Source organism: Lepisosteus oculatus, chromosome 8 (genome assembly GCF_040954835.1).
Source record: "Lepisosteus oculatus isolate fLepOcu1 chromosome 8, fLepOcu1.hap2, whole genome shotgun sequence".
Taxonomy (NCBI): Eukaryota; Metazoa; Chordata; class Actinopteri; order Semionotiformes; family Lepisosteidae; genus Lepisosteus; species Lepisosteus oculatus.
The window spans coordinates 20,905,727-20,929,074 of NC_090703.1; the positions used below are offsets into that span (position 1 = coordinate 20,905,727).

Below are 23,348 nucleotides of genomic sequence, written 5' to 3' on the forward strand. Positions count from 1 at the left end.
GATCACAGTTAATTGTTTCCAGGTCTGCGGAAGTGACCCCTTATAAACTTATCAATGGGGAAGAAGGAAGGCTCCGGGACCAGGTGATTTAATGCAGTCCATCTCTAGTAGCACGGTTATTTTTGTGATCATGGTTTAACCTTTAAATGATAAAGACTGTTTTTTTTAACAAAACGCTGCACTTCCTAAATACTCTACTGAAACGCTAATGAAAAAAAAACAATCACTAGTTACCGAGCACGCAACGAAATAATTTCATGAAGCAAGAGGTAGCATTGTGAGTGTTCAGGAAGCGCAGATAAAGACCTTAACATCGCCACGTATTGTACTTATAAACTCTGCAAAGCACTGTACTATTCGCTTTCCTTTAGCGGTAAGCAACTGAACTATGTCGCATCCCTGACAACATCTGGGCGCACTGAGCACCAAACTCGTACACGCTTCCATGTGTCCTACCTCGGAATTGCCTTTAAGGGACTCTCCTAGAGCCCATGGTCTGTAATCAGAAATCTGCGTCGTAGACTTCTATGCCACAGTGCACGCGCTTCCTGTTTAAACTGATATACTGTACTTCGTTTTAGCGGAATTATAACTATTCCCAGCACAATGCTGTTTTCGCCGCCATATTTGCGCGCGTCGACCCCGCCTCTTCCTTCTACGCAACAGAACTGAGGAAATACTGGGAGCGAATCGTGCTCAAGGAGCTCCTGGGAGCGGGGATTCAAGGCCGAGACTACATTTTTCTAGGACTTTGTTGTCTACGTGGAATAGGCATTTCTATACAAATTCTGTTAAAAAGCTCTGCGTTTCGAGTCTCACCTCCAGATCCCGGGCGGGGAAAGAAGGAGAGAAGACACGCTAGAGGTCCCCCGTCCTGCACCAGAGCGCCTGCTTTCGAATTGGTTACTGGTGTAACCCTGATTTTATCTGTTCCGCAATTGTTTATGCACAAGGCACCGCTTCAAGGTTTGTAATATTATAATTAAAACCAATAGTTTGTTTTTCCGCAATGTTCGTTTGCATTGTAATTGATCTTTTTAGGGTAGTACAATTATCGTGTGTGGTGAGCGTAGTGGTGCACTATGGCTACCGTCACATCATCCAGGTGCGGGGTGCACATTGGTGGTGGTGGAGGGGAGTCCCCATTACCTGTAAAGCGCTTTGAGTGGAGTGTCCAGACAAGCGCTATATACAGTAAGTGTAAGAAATGAGTAATTACTGTTATAGTATAGCTAGCTATATACAATTTCCATTGTATTATATACACGTCGTGGTGTTCATCAATGTTTTATGCGTATTATATGTAATTTTGAAAAACTGTTTTAAGATTTTCAACTGGTTTTGACACTCATCATGAAAAACGATTAACAGGTCTTAAAAATATAACAATGGGAAATGTTTAACACATCGGCATAGCAGCGTATCATTTTACTACACAACATGCTAAGTGTTTTAACATGATTAAATGAAAAGTGAAACGGTTTAATCTTCTGTCGTGACGACTAATGGAATTCTGCTGCTGGTTTCCTTTCACTACCAAATGTTCACAGTTGGCAAGATACATCTGATATTTGTACATTTTTAGTCTCATTCTTCAATAAATTAATTGGAATTATATGCAACACCAATAGCGTACTAATGGTATGGAGTATTTCAAAATTCCGAATATGTGTGTGTGTGTGTATAATTTGAATTAATAAAATAGTATTAAAGTATTATTGTTTCAGGAAGTGTTTTGTGTACTTTTTATTTCTCCATAAAAACATCTGTACAGAGAAAAAAAGAATACCGTTTATAGAAGTTATTCATAGCCCACTTCCAAGAATACGTCAACGAAACGTTAAATCTTCGTAAATGTTTAATTTCGTGTGAAAGTGAAATGTACGGAGGAAACCATTACAGCTCAAGAGTCATTCATTACATACGACATAGTCTAATCATTAAAATCATTTTGGTATATACACAGTGATGGGTCGGGGAAAGTGTAAAAAATGTTCTTTGTGTAAATTACAATTGATCATCCAGTTTAATTCCAAAACTAGATACAGCATGTTTGACGGGATTCATTTCTAAAGCACTTCCCTTTATTGGTGTTGGATAGGTTGTTTTCCTACTCTGTAAGGGATGACGTAATTCAAGTTTCCCAGCACTGGGACGCATGCTCAAAGCGGCCGCTGTCCTTAATCAGATCCTCGCATGCGCAGTGCAAATCAGTAGCCGACTGAAGGAATTTGTTTCGACTCTGTACCCCCGACTGGGAGCTCTGAGTGTGTTTCAACTTAAAATCACAGTAAGTATTATTTAATCCATCTGCGCTTTCTACCACCTTTCTTCAGCTGTCAGGGACTCAGAGGGTAGTCATTTTAAACTTTGTGAGAAGCTGGACTTCGTTATTTCTCGTCGCGGAAGGGTGTTCCGCTGCTGAAATAGCAGAGGAGAAAGAACAACTACACAGCTGTAAACAGGGTTTGAGCTAGTTAGAAGTACAAAGCAATAGTCTGCTAGAGAAACAAAACGGAACATGAAGAATAATTCTCTATGAATAAAAACAGCGAAACGCCTCTGTTCGTGGCGGCTGCCGGTATCAATCCACCCACTACAGGGAAAAATAAATGTTTTCCGTTTCGAAACGTCCACGGCTCCTTTGGAAGTCGGTAAAACTCGACCCTTTCCTATGATAATAACATGCAAAGAAGCGAGGACTCAGATCGGTTGTAGGGATTTTTCTTTTCGGCCTCAACATGAGGCATTGAAGAAATGGGGCTCTCCGCCGAGTGGGGGCTTCGCGAGTGTGGTGGGGGTGCTGTGGGTTTCCAGTTAAGGAAGATTCAGGAGTCATTAATTTTCAAGACCGCAACACAAGAGTGCTCTTCTATAGTTATGTTACTGGGAGACGGTTGTAAAAGTTGTATGTGAAGACTTCTGGAGCAGAAGTATCTGGCACGTACTTACTCCTTTGTGTGTTGGAAAAGACTAAACTTCTAAACTCCTTTGGAATTAAAAGATCTGAAAATGTTTCGCTCTCTAACGTTATAGATATCGTTATAAAACTATTCCACAACCGTTTTTGTAGCTACAACGATTCTCAAATAGTCTTTTTCAGTGAACTTTTTTCATTTACATATTTCTTTGGCTCCGTATCTGACGTAGATTAGTAAAAGTACTAGTAAAGCCGATATCATTTATGGATTTTTACACCCCAGTGGCTTTAGTTTGTTTACTTAGTGACCCTAACTATTGAAATAGATTATTTACAAATGTTTTTTTAAGATGAAGTTAGAATACCTATTTCATGGCTTCTAAAGCAGGGAAATAAGAGATCCAGAATTAAAAAAAATATCGTTCAAGTTGGAATAATGGCTTCTTCGAACCAATCATGTTGATTCCTGGACGGGAACACCTTGTGTGTGGAGCTTGCATGTTGCTCCCCACTGGCTTCAGTTTTCTCTAGGTGCTCCAGTGTCCTCCCACCTCGCAGCAATGTGCTCGCTGGGATCATTGTCATCGCAAACTGGGGCGTTTCTGTGTTAACATGCACTGCAATGGTCTGGTGTCCTGTCCAGGGTATAGTTCCTGGAGGCCACTGACCCTGACTGGGAACAACTATATTTCTGTTAACAGACTGATGGGTCTCGGGCAGGAGAGCTGCATTGCTGTGGGCAAGGGTGGGTTAACTTTAAATGAGGAAGCAGAGGAATCGTTCCAAGGCCTTGCTGTACCTCTTCTGATCCACAGGCTTTAATCAGTAAGCCGACAAACTGCTGAGTGTGCGCTGAACACGGTATCATCCTGTTTTCCTACTGTTTTAGCAGTTTGAATCACTCAGGGCATCCGGCAGCTAGTGATGGGTGAAGAGAAGGGGGAGCACTCCATGAGAGAAAATATGGCATGCTTCAGCTGACGGTTTCACTCATCCCATTTCCTGTGTTATAGGGAAATCCAAACAACTCAAGGCCTTAGCTGAGTGATTGAAGCCAACATTTCTTCTGCTTTAGAGGCGACAACTAGCTTTCTTGTGGTCATTGTAGAAATGCATTATAATGGAATCACCTTCGTTTGCTTCATAGGAATACATAAAAGCTTTAGTAGTTCAGGTGGTAACTGTCAGCATGCGTAGGCTGCAAAGGAACAAGTAATAGGTTTATTCCATGCTGAGAAAAAGGGAGAAAGAAAACAACGTTTTGGCCGTGAAGCCTTCACTTGACACCTGGATGTTTCTCTCGGCCGAAACTAATCTGTTATGAAACAAGCAACTAAGATAAGTTTTAGTCCTCTTTTTGCTGGATGGGAAATCCATTTTTTTAGCCCTTTGCTGAAGACTGCAGCATTTTTGTAAAAAAATTTTTTTTCCCTTTTTATGCATAGTTTCGAGGGGAATGTGACACTTCCAAGTGTCTAAATGTTTTGTGGTTTGACAGGGATGCAAATGCCATTCGCAGGTTAAAAGTCCACTCCAAAGCGAAGATGTTTTCTCTTCCATTGAAAAAGTATAAAGAGCCACAGACGACTTCTGAGTCGCTTTGTTCTTTACTGCTGGAGAACAGGTTTTTGTGGACTAGCTGGAAATGTTTGTAGCCTTAAGCAAATATACCAGCACTCTTAAGCTTAGTGTAATGCGACAGGAGCAGGCATCTGGTCTGATGGCTGTGTGTGAAATTGTTTTCACAAATAAACAGGAAAAAAAGGCACAACATTTTTCTTCGTGGAGTCTGTTGCTGCCTTTGTGAAAAAGACTAAAGCAGCTTTTCACAGCACGGAAGTTGGAGAATGTCGAGTTTCTGTAGTTGCCACCACAAGGAAGTCACACTTTGATGCACACAGTTTTCACCATTCTTACTCGCATTCATTTTAGCATTGTTCATCAGGGGATAAGAATGTAAGGAAGGCTCGGTCGTATTTCAACTATTTCACATGATAAGGCTAATTTCTAGTTTCTCAGGTACCGAAGAAAAAGCTATACAAAGTGGGTTGAGAAGGTGGCAGCTATAGTATTTCATTTGAGCTGCCGCTGTTTGAATATCTGTGTACTTGCCTCTTATGGGCAGAAGTGATAAACTCACATGTCATTCTTCAGTCATGAGGTCAGCAGCAAGTCCTGCCTTGCAAACAGTTAATTTGACTGATATGAAAGATATCTAGCTGACATACACAATGTGATTGTGTAAACCACAAGTGTTCTAGCCAAAATACAGAAATAAACAGATAAATGGCAAGTTAAATTTAGTGTAATTTCATGTAGGAATTGACATGCAAGAACTTTGACCATATCTATGAAGTGCATGGCAGATCAGTCCGAGAAGATCTAGCCATTATGTTGAAACCAATAGGATGTCCAAGAATTAAGGGCAGTGTAGATCTTCAGGGATAAAGGTATTCAGTGCCCTGGCTTGGGTATCTTGTAAAAAAGATGTTGTAGAAAAACCTTAGAGCTTAGACAGACTTTTCCAGGCCTGAATAGAATGAAATGTAAAGTTAAACTGAAAAAAACCTATAAATATGAAGACTTAAAAGTTACCAATTAAAAATTCTAAAGTATATTCTTCAAGATATTTGAAAACCCATCAGCCATTTTGTGCAAGGGCTTTAATGCAGATTGTTAACATAAGGGTGTTGATCAAAGCTTTTTTTGAGTCATTAAAATATTAAACAGTTTTCTGGATCCTTCAGCATCCCGGATAAAGCACACATGAACATTTAAAGGATACGAGTGATCTCTTCTAGTCCTGTGTAAGTGAAGATAGTATCTAAAAAAAGAGGATGTGGTAATCTGAATTGGGCTTCCTTAGAAGTACAGTGAGTCCAAGGAAAGTTATAAACTTTCTTCTTGGTGGGGAAACAGAGAGACAAGATGTTGCAAGAATGGCCAACAAAGTGTAACATAACATTAGTTTGAAGGGGATAAAGTCTCCATTGCAAATGTGGCTGCAAATGAAAAGACACTGCCTGTTCGCACTGTCCTTTGCAAAGGAAAGTAAGCTGGTCAGTGGTCAAAATGGCTTTGTGTGTGTATGACTGCAGGACTGATGCCGTGCAATTTCACTTCAGGCCTGGGGCGGAAGGGTGATCAAGCGAGGGTCGGGGACAAAGGAGGAAAGGGAAAAGATGGCTCATGCCACAGAGGAAGGCAGAGTTCAGTGTCTTAACCTTGCTAGATCTAAATCTCTCTTTAATTGCAGTTTTCAGCTTTTAGCTAAATGATAACTGAGCTCTGCCTCTCGGTTTCTGTTCTGTTTTGGGCTAATGTGCATTAATACAGAATTCTTCACTCTTTTTTTGTCACGTCTTGCATCACACTGTTACCAGGGTCCCCCCTCAATTGCCCCAATCTGTCGTTTTGTTTCTTCTGTTCATTGGTTTGAACCAAACCAGTGTTGCAAGGCTACCATTTTGTGGAATTGACTACCTCTTCAACATCGGAATCCCCTTAAAAGATTGCCTGCTTAATGGGTCTCATGGGTGTGGTCCCATTTTTCTATACCCCAGTCCTGAATTTTGGAGTCATCATCTTGGTACGGTGCTTCAGCCTTCATGCTAGCGGAAATTCCCGGTGCTAGATCACAAAGTTACCAACACAGTGTGCTGTGGATTGTGACACCAGAGCCCTAAATACCATGGGTGGATTCATTCTTTTTAAGCCTCCTTAAGTCAACGTATTATTCAGTAACCTTGCAAAGGTAAGTATAAAAACCTAAATTGTGCAAGGTATTTTTATGGATTACTGAACGGTGATCAGGAGAATTGAATGATAACTGTAGTGTGGAGTACAAAGAGCTGGCTAAAGAGGGTGTAAACTGTGTATCACTGGTCAGAGGGCTAATGTAACAAAGTACATCACTTGACTCGAAGGTTTTGCATGGCCTGACTATAGCATAACCATTCACCTTGTACTAGGATATCTGTGGCTTTTCTAAATATTTGGCACCTTTGCAGTTTGCTTTGTGGTAGCATCACATGTTTATATTCCAGGAGTGGACATTAAGGCACTAAACGTCAGGTAAAAAAATCCTGACACTGAAGCATCTAGTTGTGTCAATGAACAGCTTAGGGGTGTAAGGTAATGGGGTGGAAAGGACTGAGCTCAGAAATGGGAGAAGGCTATTCAGCCTATCTGTCCTGTATGGTAGTAGCTAATTGCTGCTCCCAGGATCTTACCCAGCTGGTTCTTGAAAGGAGACAGATTATTGGCTATTAAATTCAAGCAGGAGGGTTCTGCTTTTCTGGGATTGTATGATTGTTAATTGATTATTGAATTCAGACTGTAGTTGTACTCAAGTTAGTCTTTGAAGTGACTAACCACAGGAAAAAAATAAAGTATTCCAGAACTAGCCGTCTCATCCCAAATGCATATGCCATGGGCAGCAGAGAATGCTAAGAATGATAGGATCTGTGATCCAGAGTGTGAAGTGCAGCAGCAGAAAATGCAGATGAAAGCCTGCTGCTTTAGCAGATGTAATGGCAGCTGTGAAATTACCACACAGTACATAAATATTCATGGGCAGCAAGCTGAAAGTGTGATCACAGATGGTAAAAAAAAGAAACCTTAACTGTAATACATAGGCTTAGTCCGCAAGGCATTTTAAAAAATGCAGTTCCAGCTTGGAAAAATGTGTAGAATTTCAAGTCGGAAGTAATGATAAAGTTATATATTGCAGGAACTGTATTTTTTTCACTCTCATCACGCTAATAGGTTAGCAACATGAGGCTAATGCGGCTTCCAAACTCATAGAATTAAAAGAACATGTTTGAAAGCCATAAGCATCGCGAGCAAACTCGAACCCGGGCCACTGCATCCTAGAGCTCCTCTTGGGTTTGGGCGAGTGTCTTTCCTGGTCGAGTCACTCAGGCTCGTTTTTTACCTGTCTTGCATAGTAACACCTAGATCCTGCTTTCTCTCTCCACAGACCACAGAGTGCACAGCTGGTGGGTATCAGCAGAGCGCCCCAGAACTCCAGCAGCATGGCGGAAATGTCAGTGGAGGATATAACCATGCGGGCCAACCAAGTGACTGACGAGGTAGGCCTGGCTCTGTGCCTCTGCACCCCGCACAGCCTCAGCAGAGAGTGTGTGGCTGGCAGGACTCTTGAGATTTCGACAGACCTCTTGAAAAGCAAAAGCTGCTCTAAAATTATATGCAAGTTTTTCTTATTTTATTTAAAGTACTTTTTTCTGTCCCTTTTTAAAATATTCTATTAAAGTTGTTTTAATGATGTCATCATTATATGCAAGACCTCCTGTATATCTTCCCATAGACACATGCCTATGTTGTCTACCCATGTGTTTCAAAATATCCTGAAAAACAAGACTTTGAGAGGTGTTATTTGGACAACAGATTTTTTTTTAAAGTTTTTTTTGTACTGTTGTGTACCCATTGTATGGTAATGAATTACTCTATGTTTTTTGTACTATACAATCAAAGTTACTAGGCTGGGAAGTCAAAGGAAATGGGCTCATGGCTCTTTTTGTTTTGAACCTCATTGTTGGTTTTGTTTAATAAAAACAGCCATTAGACTGGTACTTCTGCACAGCTCTGTCCTTGATGCACAACTGCACACTAGCATAAAGTAACTCATTTTCAGTTTAGTTTGTTCACGCCTTCTGTTTTGCAATTTAGTTTTGCAGATTGCAACAGAACTTGGTGTTACTAGCTAGGATGGTTGTAGACAACTTTTTTATTTATGAGGGAACAAAAGAACAGATCTTTCCCTCATTTGTCTAGATTTTTCAATACAAAAAACAACCCATGCTAAATTAGAGAAGTGTATACAATAGTCATTGGTATTTCCATTTTGAATATTTTCTTCATCTAGTTGCAGCTGAAGTGGGGGAAAACATTTCTTTGGTTCAGTAATTTTACTTCCTCAAATTCATAAAATACATTGCCTGCAATAGTGGTGTTCCCCAGAGTTTAATATCTGAATTACAGGTTTGAGTCAGGCTCGGTGTTTGAAAGGTCATGCTAAGCCATTATTCACTCTTAATGAGAATGAGACAAGCAGACGGTAACAGCAACACTGCCTGGATTGACTGGATTCCAGTATGACATTCCACTGTGGTGTCACTGATTCAGCTGGTGTAGTAGTGTTCAGGATGAGAGGAACTGTGGCTGCAGGTACAGATATTTGGTGTCTGTGCTTGTCTGAGAAGCCAGTGTTGCAGGGCTACCATTTTGTGGAATTGACTACCTCTTCAATGTCGGAATCCCCTTAAAAGATTGCCTGCTTAATGGGTCTCATGGGTGTGGTCCCATTTTTCTATACCCCAGTCCTGAATTTTGGAGTCATCATCTTGGTACCATGCTTCAGCCTTCATGCTAGCGCAGGAGGAGTGTGAAGAGCAGGTAAACACAATTGTGTGCCATCTGCTAATTTGTTCATGTCAAGCCCCCTAGCTGCAACAGCATTGCATGGAGGAAAGACCCTGCTCTCGCTAGTAACACCACAAGCTTGCAGGAGTTAGTTGTACACCACCTGGAAAGTCCATCTCAGTGGGCCAAAGTGCCAAAAGTCTTTCCCTAAGTGGGGACTTTTCCCTCCTCAAACTGTGTTTGTTTCTCCATGAAACACTTCATTAATACAGAGGGAAAGTAGCAGCAGCCTATTCCTATGGTTCAGATGAGCCTAACACATCGCTTAGGCTTGAAATAAATGGCGTTTGGCCTTATTCGTTGACAATTGCAAATAAAATTCTCCAGCTGGTTAACTTTGGTTTACAAGAGGAAATAATTTTACTGTGTTTTCAGTATCCATATAAATTTATACTGCAGTTTTTATTGTTCCTCTGTGTTTTTGTCCTCAGTTGTTGGTGTACCTGTTCCAGGGTGTTTGTATTCAGTGCAACTTGAAACAAGCACCCTGAGTGTACTGTGAAATCTGAGTCACTGTTAATCAGGGTTCTTCCTGAAAGTGGAATAATGACACCTTCACCTTCACTTTTCAGCGTCATAAACCTTGTGTGATTTGAAAAACAGCTTTGAAGAATCAATTAAAAAGAAACTACAAATTAATTAACACAATTGTGTATTGTATACTATATAGCTGTTCATAGCTTCCCACCTGTAGAACTTATGGATTTTCTTTTTCAGTCACTGGAAAGCACCAGGAGGATGCTACAGCTGGCAGAGGAGGTAAGCCTGTATTTCTTTTTTCAGTTTTTACACTGTTGCTATTGTTGTGGTCTCTAGATTATTCTTAGATGGGTTGAAAAAGTGGCGTAAAGCTGCCGTGACAAATTACATTGGTTTATTGAAATCTTGTTCCTAAATGTGTGGTGTCATTTGTTCACAGTGGTACAGAGCTTCTCCTTTTCAGTATTTTGTACATTCAGGCCTTGAAATTTCAGAGATCTGAATCATACAGACATCAGGACATTATAGAACCTGTCATTTTTTTTTCACAAATCAATATAAAGCATATTGTGTCTTATTAAAAGAAAACTGGCTGTCTTCTGTAGTGCTAATGAGGAACCAAGCGTTTTGATGCTTTTATGATCTACACAGTTTAAAGAAGTGTTTAACAGAACCACACGCACCAGTGGTTTTGTAACATGATTTTTTTTTCCTGTTCAGCTAACCAGAGCCTTTGCTGATTAGAAGTTGCAGACAGTGTCCTGACCTGGTATAAAGACATATAGGAGGTTACAAACAAACTATTTTGACCTATGTAGGTTCTTTGGTTGCTATGATTATTTTGTTAAGTTGGCTGGCATTTTTAACAAATCCAACTTACATTCATCCATTTATACAGCTGGGTATTTTACTGGAATGATTTTGGGTGAAGTATCTTCCTCTAGGGTAGAACAGTTCTGTCTTAATTGGAATTTGAACCCACGAGCTTACAGTTTTAAGTTCAGATCCCTAACCACTGCGCCACACTGTTACACCTAGTATTTGTAGGTTGCTAGTAGCTACACTGATTTCATTCAGCTGTTTCTTTAAAAAAAATATAAAGAATATTATTTTTTATACCATGCCCCTTTCTCCTCGAGATGTCTATAAAATGTTTAAACGTGAAAATGTATCAAAATGTATCAATGTATTACAGCTGATCAGAAATTATCAACTGCCAGGCTCACTGCAAAGTATTCTAAATCCTTTGGTAAAACATCTTTCACAAAGCAGCCTTTGAAAATGTAGTCTTTTTAAAGCTTTCCATTTGCATACTAAAAAGACAAACAACAGTCAATGGAATACAAGGTAAAACATCTGTTACACTTAAATATACTGTATATATATAAATATAGTGTAACAGTATAGTTTTATACAGCATTTACTGTAATGATTTCGTAGTGGTCTTTTGCCATCTGTCACCTGCTAAACTGCAGCTCTTAAAGTTACATGATACAAATGCTAAAAAAACTGTGATGCAGGAAAAACAATTTTTTTTCTCTTGTAAGAAGAGTTTGTGGAGTGTTTAAGTGTTTAAGATAACTAATTTAAGACACAAATTTACAGGGCATGTTAGTATCTTTTGCCCTCTTTACCCTCGCTATTTCATGTCTGCATTGTGTCATTTCCCCTGTGGTCTGTGGTGTGTGTTCTGTCTAGGTTGTTTTGCATTAGCATTTCTAACTAGTGGACAGATTAGAAAATATCTGCCATGCATTTTCTTTGCTCAAAACTGGAGGAATTATTCCGTTTTGCTGAACAAATCACTAATTTTAATTTTCCTGAACCATATATTGAATGAGAAACATTTCCCATGAAAACTCTGCACACCTTGTGTTGTGTTCTCCATGCCTTGCTCAGTTGTCTGTGTGCTGGTGCACAACCTCGGGAATAGCAAATAAGACAGTGAAATCTGGAGTATAGGCAGAAACGACGCACTAGACATGATGTGAAGTTTGTCCCTGAAGGCTTTAAAAGGTCTTTATAACCACTGTATGTATATTCTTTATTGTCAAAGCACTGACAAATATACAGTTAGGCATAAAATTAACAAGTGGACCTCGGAGTGTTTTGGACTTGAATGTGAAAACACACATAGAAAGAGCTACAGTACTCTTGTCATCTGGTTCCCTTTTATCTGCAAAGTGTAAAAGGAATGTGTTGCACCAGCCTTCCATGGACTAAATTAATGTGAATCTCCCTTTATCTGCAGAGCCGAGAGACGGGTGTGAAAACTATAACAATGCTGGACGAGCAGGGGGGTGAGTTTTTTGTAGGCTAGGAGTGTATTTGTTTTTAATAACTTGTCTTCAACTCTCAGCTAAAGATTCTTACACATCTCCTCAAAAAGTCTGGAATAACACACAGGTTTACATAAAATGTTAAACACTGATTGTGTTGTGTGATTTCTATTAATATTTAACAGAAACAAACACCACAAAAGGTTTAATGCTTTTTAATGAAAGTACTGAGATAAAAGAAAGCTTTTTGTAAAGTGTTCAAACGGGAGTAGTCCTTTAATGATAGCTGCAGGCCTTAATAGTTGTTCAGATAGACAGTTTCTATCATGCTGCACAGTTCTTTCTGCAGAGCAGTTGCTAGTGAAGCAACCATCATTTTCCATTCAAAAGGTGTTCTCTTGCAACATGCCAGAAAATGTTTTTAGTGTCTGTTTTGAGTTATTTAGTACTGCACTGTACACTATTAAGAAAAAATAAAAGATCACATAATAAAAAAATATTTATTCTTCTTTTGAAAATGTCATTGTTCTGTGATTCTCCTTGAATCACATTGCTTTGTGATATTGTTTGTTAGCTAAGTGATGCACAGGTCCTCACCATACAAAATGTCAGAATCACCTAAAATGTCCAAATACACACTAGCAATAAAAATATCTTTAATCCTAATACTCTTAGCAGCTTCTACATAGGCCTGTGCCCTGTGTATGGAAAGGCTCTCTTGGCTCTTGGAAGCAAATGGTCTAGAGTGTGGGACAAGTTGCACCCCCACTGTTCTGTAACCCCTCTTTCCAAGGTCTTGGGGAAGTTGTCTTGGTATGTTCACACATGTGATCACTGACTTGTGGGATGTTTCCATGACATTCAGTTCTTATGTATTCCATTTCCTGGATAAGTGGTCCCCATAATTTTCAGTCCATCTGAGCTCTAACTTGCCGGTGGTAATGATGACTTAAATTGGTCTGCTTGAACTTGAACTTTATTGCCATATGTAAACGGTACTGGTACAATGGAATTCTTACTTACAGAAAGTCTCTCGATTGTAAAACAAGTGTAAAAAACAAAACAAAGTGCAAACAGTGCATCAAGACAATATACAAACAAACAGTAGACAATGTGCAAGTAAACATGTTTACATTCAAACTGTCTACAATACAGACATGTAAACAATGACTGGAGATGTGCAATAGATAAGAAATCATAAAGAGGTAGATGGTGATGGTGTAGGTGTGGTCCGAGGGGGATGGCTAAATGTGTTCGCGAATCTCGCTGCTTGTGGATTGAAGCTATTGAAGAATCTAGTGGTAAGTGTCCGTATGCTCTTATATCTCTTGCCTGACGGCAGTGGGATGAAGAGCTCATGCCCGGGGTGGTGACTGTCCTCTGTGATGGCCAGAATTCTACCACGGCAGCGGTCCTCATAGAGCTGTTTAATCTCGGTGAGACCGCAGCCGATGATCTTCTGGGCCATATTGACCATTCTCTGCAGTGCCTTTCTTTCTCGCGAAGAGGTGTTGCCATACCACACGGTGATCCCGTTGGTGAGGACGCTCTCGATAGTGCAGCGGTAGAAGTTCACTAACACATGTATTGGCATCCCCCATCGCTTGAGGCACCTCAAGAAATAAAGGCGCTGCTGAGCCTTCTTCATGATAGAGTCAGTGTTCACAGTCCAGCTTAGATCTTTAGAGATGTGAATTCCCAAAAACCTAAAGCTGGTGACTGTTTCCACTTCCGTTCCATCAATACTGAACTTGCCTGTTTACACATCACACTTACAATTTATTTCTTTAGTCTTGAGTGTGAAAAATACTTGACTTCAAATAACTGTTTCCAACAACTTCAGCATACAGAACGTTACATAGCCTCTGCACATCTTGCTCGCCTTTATTAATACTGACTGAACAGCCTTTACTTCAATGCAAGATCAGAGAGAGATGGGAATGACATTGTGTCAGACAAGCCCAAGGTGAGGGTTTTGTCCTTTTGTAGGCCCATTTGGTTACAGTTCAGGCAGAACACAAGATTGAGGGCAATTAGGACACTCAGAAATCGGTCCAGGTACAAATCCTGTATGCCACACAGAGAAAACTGAAACCAAGCTTGTGCTTAAGAACTTAACTGGGGTAGAAACCAGACAAAGCAGTGTTCCTTCATGACATGAGTTGAGAAACAGTGCCCTAAACGTCTTCCACACAGGTGTTGCATTCATCTCACACATGATGGCCTTTGGAAATACGTCACTTTTATATTTATTGGTAAATATTCATTTTCCATATTCACTGGCATTGATGGGAAGTACCTCTTAGCATTTAACACATTTCCAAAAGGAAATTGTTCTTCAGTGAGACAATAGAATTGCCCTGCAGAAACAGTAGGGAATGCATAACCAGCGGGTTTTCTCATCTGGTTGGATCCATCCACAGATTTACCAGTTAGAGAATTTGTGTGGAGCATAGTGGTTCAGTTGCAGCTCTGGAGCCTGGGACCTAGGGTGCTCTCTGTGTGGAGTTTGTATGTTCTCTCTGTGTTTGCATGGGTTTCCTCCAGGTGCGCCAGTTTCTTCCCACAGTCCAAAAACATACCAGTAGGTTAATTGGCCATCATTTGAGTTTGTGCTCGTCTGCGTTTGTGTCTGTCTACTCTGCGATGGAACGGCGTCGCATCCAGGGTGTATCCTGCCTTGTGCCCATTGCTTGCTGGGATAGGCTGAGGCTCTCTTGTGACCCTGGATTGGAAGAAAAGGTTAGAATATGGATGAATTTGTGTGGTGAACATGAAAGCAGGCATGATGCACAATTCATGATGCAGGACAATAATGGATTCGGCTCACCACTACTTGAATGATGCTAGCAGGCAGGAATTGGTTGCAGTGCTGATTTTCTCTCATCTGCATAAGGAAGATGAGGTGTTAATTAACGTTGCAACAGATAGTGGCAGAAAATCCTGGTTTGTGGCAAGATGTTCCGTACAAAAAATTGTGATGACTGGTGTATTTTGACTGCAACAGTAGATATATATAACTTTAGATATATGTGTCATTTTTCACCATATGGGGTATATTGCAGAAAACATGGAACTTCTCTAGGATATAGCACATGCATCTCTCAGCCTTTATGGAAAGAAGCCCTTATCATGCTACACTGGATAAAGAACAAATGTTCCCGACTCATGCACAAGGGCAGCAATGCAAATCTTTGTGAATGTAGCTTTATTTGAAAGCTTTTGATGCAGGCCAAGGTAAGAAAGGGATTATGCCTATATGTATTTTGAAACGATACTTGCTAACTGGGCTCACTCCCTGCAATTTCAGTAGGTTCTTGTGTACGTTAGATGTCTACAAATATTTGCTTAAAACAACAGCATGTAGCCAGAGTCAAATTGATAAGATCTGACATTCTCAGTGGATTGGACAGAAAGCTTCTGGTTGTGTTCAGCAATCCAGGTAATCTGTTTTTATAGCTTTCTAGGATCATTGATCAACATTTAATGCTCTCTACAAGATGAAAGGATTTCCTTATTCTTAGCAATCAGACATACAAGGTCGTCTTCATGTGTTTTTTGTAAAACTGGCTGACATACATTTATAAAGTTCTGCCATTAATACCTTTATTATGATGCAGTGTGGAACCATGAAGCTTTGAAATTATGCATCCTTTACTCCATAAGTGACAATCGTTTCACAATGAAAGTTTACTAAAAGTTGTGAACATCTATTCACAATTGAACATCTGTGCTCAATTGTTTAGACATGTCTGTCAATACAGTTGGAAAATAGAGGATTTTTAATTCAGTGTACTACAAGTTGTAAATGTATTACTTTATTTCTGTTTAATAGGAAAATGTGTTTGTTCTTTGGTGGAAAAAAATGGGCCTCCTATAGTGATTTTGTTTCTAGTCTAGCACCTCTTGCTAATGGAAGCCACTACAATAAAAATTATGCTGACATTTTCACACAAAAACTGTCTTGCTAAAACGGTGACCACCTTTGAGAAAGTTCATTCAGGGATGAGTCTTTAGACAAAAGTCCCCATTGTGTGCTGTGAAAGTTACTCTCTTGGTATGTTGGTCCTCATGAAGTTTATGGGTGGGAAAGAAAGGCACTTGAAGCCGTTAAGTGTAGAAAAAAAACAAGTGTAACCTGTTGTTTTTCCAGAACAACTGAAACGTGTGGATGAGGGAATGGACCAGATCAACCAGGACATGAGACAAGCTGAAAAGAACCTGACAGACCTGACGAAGTGCTGCGGTCTGTGCGTCTGCCCCTGTGACAGGTACTTCAGACATCTCAGTGAAAATATCCCCCCCAGATTACAGGAGGGGAACCGCATCATGTGTTCCGGATTTACTAAATGAGATCTTTCCCATTGTCTCATCAATAAGATGCAGAGGGACATTACTGTGGATGTAAGAACTGCCTTTAGCCTGTAAATCTGAAAGAAACGTAATGCAAGTGATCTTTTTTTCCCCCAATGAGGTGCCTTGTGCATCACTGTTTACATACCTATTAGTGGTTCAATATAATCTTAGTTCCATTGCTAATTTTAAATGTTCAGACTACTTTAATTGGTACTGTAGAACATTTAATTACCTTGCTAAGGCCCTTCATGGATCCTTCTGGAATTTTGGTCTCGGGACCACATCGTAAACTAACCTACCTTGGTTATTGTTGTGGAGGGCGCACCTGTCTTGTGATCTTCACTCCACTCTGGACTCTTTAATACAGTCAGTTGTTCAATCAAATCCTAGGTTGCCATGAAATGTGTATGCTCCGATGATCATGTTTACCTTTGAATCTGGTGTGCTGCAGCTCTCAGGACCAGGAGTGGAAAGCATTTCTCTAGAATCTAGATGAAGACCTTTGAATGGCTCCAGACACTACCAGTCAGCTGCTAACAGTGCAGTGTAGTTCCAGGGAAAACCCAGACCTTGCTAGACAGCCCCTGTAACTCCAGATGAGAGCAGACAATACCACACAGAGTAACACCTCTCTGCATAGGCTTGATACCCCCACATATCCCAGGATGTCTCCAGACAGCTCCAGACAAGCCATGATTGTGCCAAAGAGCTCTAATATAAATGGGAGTGCTATTCTGTGCAGTGTACCAAACTCCACCAGAAGTCGCGTGGAGATGTGGGGTCGACTCTCCGGGGTGTATACCGTGTACATAAGGGATATATTTACAGATATACTTGCCCATATATGCTGTATATCTAGATTTAGGGCAATAAGTTTTAAGGCTTACTTGCCAAATATTGTGGTCCTACGAAGAACCTGCTAAAGGATATGTGCTTTTCTGTAGTCAGTATAAATAATTCACTCGGTGAACCCCAATGTTTTATTCCAGGAACTCAAGTTGTTAAAATAACACTGCAAACCAAACTAACGAGCTCTAGCTGCAGAAAGCCAGGTATTGACTGTATAACCATCTTAAATTTCATTTCAAGGTTTATCAACACAAGTGAATGCAACATTTTGAGTTGAGTAGACATTTTGTCCTAAATAAAACTACAGACTAGAGCCCTTTCAGAATAGTGTGTCCATTCCATGTGCAGTCAATACCTCGACTGTTAAAATGGTAATTAGCAGGACCAAAATAACCTTTAAGATGTTGGCTTGGAAACCATTATTTGTTTTATGATGCAAATGTGTAGTAACCAAACTATCAGGTATGGACACCATAAACCCAGTGATAGAGACTGCCTTCATCATAGTGAGTGTGAATAGGATATTCATGTCAGAATTTTAAGAAGTTAGCTACTGTAAAGTTAACCCTGTATGTAAGAGACAGTGCTTGCTTGTTAAATCTGCATTTGAGAAAAGCAAGAGTTGTCAGTGGCAGTTTTGATAAACTGAACCCTTGAACATCTTAAAAGTTTCAGTCTCCAGTTGGTTGCACAGTGTACAGTGCATGACTTGCCTGCTACCTATGGCAGCATTCCATTTTACAATATTTTGTGTTAAAATCTAGACTTGATTAAAACACTGGATCTCTCTCAATACTACTAGTAGCCATTGTTTAAAAAAGTAGACATTTAGCAGGGCAGCAATTTTCCTTAAATATAGACTCCGATGTGGTTGATTGCTAATACAGTACATTGATTAGTCCGACCTTGTCATTATTTTGACAGTTCTGTGGACCCCTGGCCATCAGCGATCGTTCACTTGACTCAGACTGTGAAGATCTTACAGCTTTTCAATGCATGTGATGAATTTTGATTGTAGGACTGTTGTTCACCCTCTTTACTGTTTTATTAACATCATTGCCTAGGCAGGCTGCCAGGCTGCCATTTAGATCCTTAGGTTGCCTCTAACTACTGCTCTGTACTAACCCTTAAGTTGTATGTGTGCTAAAACTATCCTTTTTTCATGTTTTCTTTCCCTCTTCTTAACTGCTGCCTCTTTTGGACGGTAGAGCTCTTGCTAACCTGTATGGAGTGATGCCTGTCTGCCTACTGTGAAAACACTGGTTCTACACACAGTGGGCTGGAGTTCCTTTACTGCGTAGGTGCCAAGGTGAACACTGTCTTGCTACAGCTCCAAGGTGTAGCTTAGCAATACAGTCTAATTCAGAAGAGTAGACTTCATTCAGTGTGATCTAGTAATGCAAGAGATGGCACACTGTACAACAAACACTTCTACTGATCTTTGCAAGCATGCGCTAAGAACTGAATGACTTCAGCAACTAAACTCTCTGTCTTACAACTGGTTCAATGTAGGATGTTGGTAATGCACACATGAAAAGCCAAATGGAATGCTTTTTCTTTTCCAACGTTCAGTGGCATTTAAATGCTCTGTTTGTATTCAGACAGATGTTCCTCCAAGAAGTTTTATTTCAGTGCATTAAGGAAAATTGGAAACTCTGAAAACATCTCTTGGTAAAGGTGCTGAAAGTATCTTGAAATGCGGACTTATTTTCTTGAGTAATAGTAAAATTTAAAAGTGTGAACTGTGATTTGCCATTCAATATAATCCTAGATCCTATTTTTAGAAATATCTGTCGTTAAAATCCTTTGAACTAGGTATTTCAGTGTTTTTATTTCCTAATTAGTAAAAACAAATCAATGCGGCAATTAAATGCATTTACAAAATGTTTTCATATTTTGTGTGGAAATTGATGCAGATAAGAGGTTCAAAGATGAAGAGACAAAAGGTGAAGTGGAGTAATAAATGAATAGCACATACATATAAAAATGTCTTACACCAAACAGTAAGGTGTTCCAGTGGTTGAATGTCTTGTCCTCTTTGGATTATGCGTTGCCTAAACAAGTTCTCTAAATATGGATTACATTGCGAAACTGTAGAAGCACTTGAGCAATTGGGTAATGTTAGAAATGACTCAATCATACATACTATCACATATTACATCTTTGCAGCCTACAGATCTGGTGATTTAACTACATAAAAGGAAGTTAACCATGCTTGGAACAGTAAAAAGAAATGTGTATTTCCACTTGAGGTTGTAGAAATGCAGAATCAAAGTCAGCTATTTTGATAAATATTACAGCAATTGTTAAATGTTATACAAAAATGCCTCAAATGCATTATTGTGATGAGCCTGATGCAAAGATTCAGCAGTGAGTACTTGGGATGCTGAAAACGAATGTATGCAGTAATTATGGTGATGTCATTGAGATTAACTGTTTTTAACGCACACATTTCAATGCATGACTTGCCTGCTGCCTACTGGTTCTCTTGTAAACAGATGAAGCACCACCAAGAATATCCTTTGGTCTTCAGGACTTCACTGCTGGCAAATTGTATCAATACAGTGTTCCTGGAGACAGTGAGCTCCCAAAGATCAGGCACTAATACACACTTGCTAAAATGACTGTGGGCTCATTACAGCAAAAATTTCTTTTCAATTCTGTCATTTAACTAGCATGAGAGTGTAAAGTCTATTTGCAAAGAAATTTGTTCAAGACTGTTTATTCCAGATAAAATCAGGTCCGTGACCTGTAATCTAATACGTGAACCTAGATTCTAAAGGAAACAGACCAGAAGAATAAAAATGCAACTTCACAATGTTTGAGTTTAGCAAGGAGGGTTTTACTTTTCTACATCTTATATTGTCCACTTGAGTGAAAATTAGGGTGAAGTGTTGAAGTAAAATGTGTACTTTTCTTCAATTTAAAGATTGTAGAGTGGTAACCTACTACAAGATCACAGATTACAACCTCTTTATGCAAACAGACATTTTTGATAGTCAAAAAGGAAAGCTGAAAAGATACAACTCCTCCGACTTCAGTCTTGCAATCTTTCTGAATTGGCTTTTTGTGCTTCTGTCTGCTCGTAACGAGGGGAATTGTTTGCCCCCCTACAGAGTGAGGAGTTTTGAGATGGGCGACCGCTACAAGAGGACCTGGGGCACAGGGAGCGTCAAGGACAATGCCAGCAGCGGCAGCACAGATGGCACTGTGGTGTCCAGTCAGCCCGGCAGAATCCATAACGGGCATGCGGGCACCACCCAAGCCCAATCTGGGCCCTATATCAAGAGGTAACCGAGTCCCCAAAAACTATACACCTGCGATATCAGGCTTGCTTAGGTGAGCTTTAGCTGCAAAGCTAATTTCACTGTCAACACATCTGATAAGTGTGTGAGTGCAGTATGTTTTTTTTTTACTCCAACCTGGATACTGAGAAGGTTGCAGGAGATAGTGTGGACACTCAAACTGCACTTGGAAGTCCCAAGGTGTAAGAGTGCCATATTAAGGACCTGTAGTATTTAGAGCTTCCTCCCAGCTCTGTGCTGTATTCTGTGATTGACTAGTGCACTGCGGTTCTCTCAGGATAACGAATGATGCCCGGGAAGATGAGATGGAGGAAAACCTGAATCAGGTGGGCGGCATCATCGGCAACCTGAAGACCATGGCCATGGACATGGGCTCTGAGATAGACAAGCAGAACAAGCAGATCGACCGCATCACAGATAAGGTGAGCAACACACTCGCACCTCTGTTTCACATATACTGACACGGTTCCGGGCACTCCTCCTGTTGAGGATCACTTGATCACTACGCAAGGTTCAAAGTTGCAATCTGGGAACATTGATTTTTTTATAAATATCCTGAATAGGATTAAACTGGGTTCCCACACTATTATGATTGAAGACATTAATTATTCAGATTACTAACTGCTGGATTGGTAAGTAAATATGTACTTAATTTCTACAGGTAAGCAATAGCTGCAGTATTGTGATCATCTTTATAAGAGTATTCATATGATAGTTTTTTTTAACTGATGGTCATCTTACATGCTGAGCATAAACCATTTTTAATAATGTAAATAAGACTTAAATACTTTATAACTCCCATGACAAAAGCTTGACAGAATACTGTAGATAATGTTGCTTCTCCCGTCAGTGTGTCTCTGACATTAAACAACTTTACAAATGCCACCAGGTGAGGATTTAGCCATAGAGGGCACGCTGTGTCAATGTGATCGTCATTCAGTGCAGTTAGTAATTGTATTGGTCACAGACACACCCTAGTAACCCATCAGTCTGTATTGGAATATCTTGCAGGAATGTGATGTATTGAATGTGATAGGGTCTGTGCAAGGTACCTGAGTGTACAGGGGGAGTGTACTGTGCTTACACAAAATTACTTGGGGAAAAATATTCAAGTTTTTAACTAGTGATCAAATGATAGATCCATTAGTTAAGCCTTGCTCAAAGCATTATTAATTCAGACTGTGGCAATACTCCTGAATGCTCATATGCTAGTTTTCACGAATGCTATATTGTGAGCTTCTCTGCCAAGCCCTCATGCAAGTCTCTGTCTTCTAGGCTGAAGTGAATAAGTCCCGCATCAATGAAGCCAACCAGAGAGCTAACAAGCTCATCAAGTAGAAAGAGAGGATAGTGCTGGAACCTGTGCTGCAGCTCAGTCTGTGTCTGGGACAATCTGGAAGGTTTCGATCAGTGGAAGTGCACAACACAATGTCAGGGGACATTAAAGCTCTGAGTGCTGATGAATCTTAAAGCTTTTCTCCTTCATCTGATGTTTTTCAAGTTGAAGTGATCATCCCTAGAACCCTTAGGAACACTTCTCTTTGTCATGAAGACAGCATAAATTCAGTATAAGCTGACTGTAAATGCAGGGTGGCTAAGGTTGGTCCCTTGTTTTCTCATTCATTAAAGCATAGATAAATGAAATAAAATTCAGATATTTAAAGTCAAGATGTGGAGTTGTGATCTTTCAACCATATAATTTATTACAATTGAGGTACAGCACATTAGGACCCAAAAAAAGGGACCAATTTAAGTCACTTAAAAAAAGTCTGAACTATGCAGCACTAAGGATTTTGTCTTGTAATCAACTGATTACTCTGTTTTTTTGCAGGTGCATTCTCTTAATCTTCTTTAAGTCATTTAATTCAGGCATCGATGGGAAAAGCTTGGAATAAATATGCCTTCGAAAGAAATGAACTGGGGTGTACTAGTGAATACTTAATGCATATTATTTAACTTGGGCCTGCAGTTGACTTTCCACAAATCACCAGTATCCGTCAGTTGTATCCATAAAGGTTTTGTATATAGTTGTTCCACTGCTGATAGTGATAGTCCTGATGTAGAATGCTCAATAAATATACAACTTATTAGTAATAATAAGTGAATTTAATTAAACAACCCTGCTCTTTAGGTAGTAATGTTCTATGCTGGGCTCCAAAGTTTAGTTATGCACTGTCAATGCCAAAAATATTTCAGCAAGTTGATCTCTAGTCAAGGACCTGTTAGAGGACTACAAAATACATGATATATTTTACTTAAACTAATCCATTTCTTAATTCCCAGTTTTATACCATTAATTATCAGCTGTTTGAGGCAGTTGTTTCAGTCTGCTGTCTTCAGTTTTGTTAATGAGTTGTGAAACTGTAGTTTTGAATAATATGTTTTCAGTATGGTTATACTTTCTAAATTTCTAAATATATGGATGAACATTTCTCAGTATGTGAAGTCTGATTGCGTACTCATGGGGTTAAGCAGTCAGATTTGAGGCTGCTGGTTCTGTTTTAATCCTTTTTGGGCGTTACCTCTTGTGTTTTTAAACACTTTCTGTATGCTGTATTTCACACAATAAAAGGATGTGCATTTTTATCTAGTAAGTTTTTTCCCCACACTGAATTTTTGTGCTCTGAAGCTGAATTGCCCATTTGTAAGTTACTTTCTCTCCTGCATTAAAGAGAAATGTCTGATGATGCTGGATACTGCCGAGTTGAAGCCTAG

At 39.8% G+C, this 23,348-nt stretch overlaps 2 protein-coding genes across 3 annotated transcripts in view; one reads left to right on the forward strand and one right to left on the reverse strand.

Annotated features, from left to right (window-relative positions):
• LOC102687019 (zinc finger protein 106) overlaps positions 1-626 on the reverse strand; it is a 30,653-nt gene extending 30,027 nt beyond the window's left edge. The window contains exon 1 of the mRNA XM_015350946.2: positions 457-626. The gene's annotated coding sequence lies outside the window, so the exon portion shown is untranslated. The remainder of the gene's footprint in view (positions 1-456) is intronic.
• A 75-nt stretch (positions 627-701) lies between these two features.
• Positions 702-23,219, forward strand: LOC102696126 (synaptosomal-associated protein 23). Of its 2 annotated transcripts, none has more exons than XM_015350996.2 (8): positions 702-966; positions 7,902-8,013; positions 10,082-10,123; positions 12,096-12,144; positions 16,277-16,394; positions 20,445-20,618; positions 20,911-21,055; positions 21,909-23,219. In XM_015350996.2, exons 2-8 carry the CDS (start codon positions 7,957-7,959, stop codon positions 21,969-21,971), a joined length of 648 nt encoding a protein of 215 aa, XP_015206482.2. In that variant the 5' UTR covers positions 702-966; positions 7,902-7,956; the 3' UTR covers positions 21,972-23,219. The 2 variants fall into 2 exon arrangements, with proteins under 2 accessions (XP_015206482.2, XP_006632625.3); XM_006632562.3 differs by lacking the exon at positions 702-966 and adding an exon at positions 2,181-2,290.
• The last annotated feature ends 129 nt before the right edge of the window (positions 23,220-23,348 follow it).

Coding starts and splice junctions, on each gene's coding strand:
- LOC102696126 (XM_015350996.2), top strand. CDS start 7,957: ATGGCGGAAATGTCAGTGGAGGATATAACCATGCGGGCCAACCAAGTG. Junction 10,124..12,095: donor TGCTACAGCTGGCAGAGGAG/GTAAGCCTGTAT, acceptor CTTTATCTGCAG/AGCCGAGAGACGGGTGTGAA. Junction 12,145..16,276: donor AATGCTGGACGAGCAGGGGG/GTGAGTTTTTTG, acceptor TTGTTTTTCCAG/AACAACTGAAACGTGTGGAT.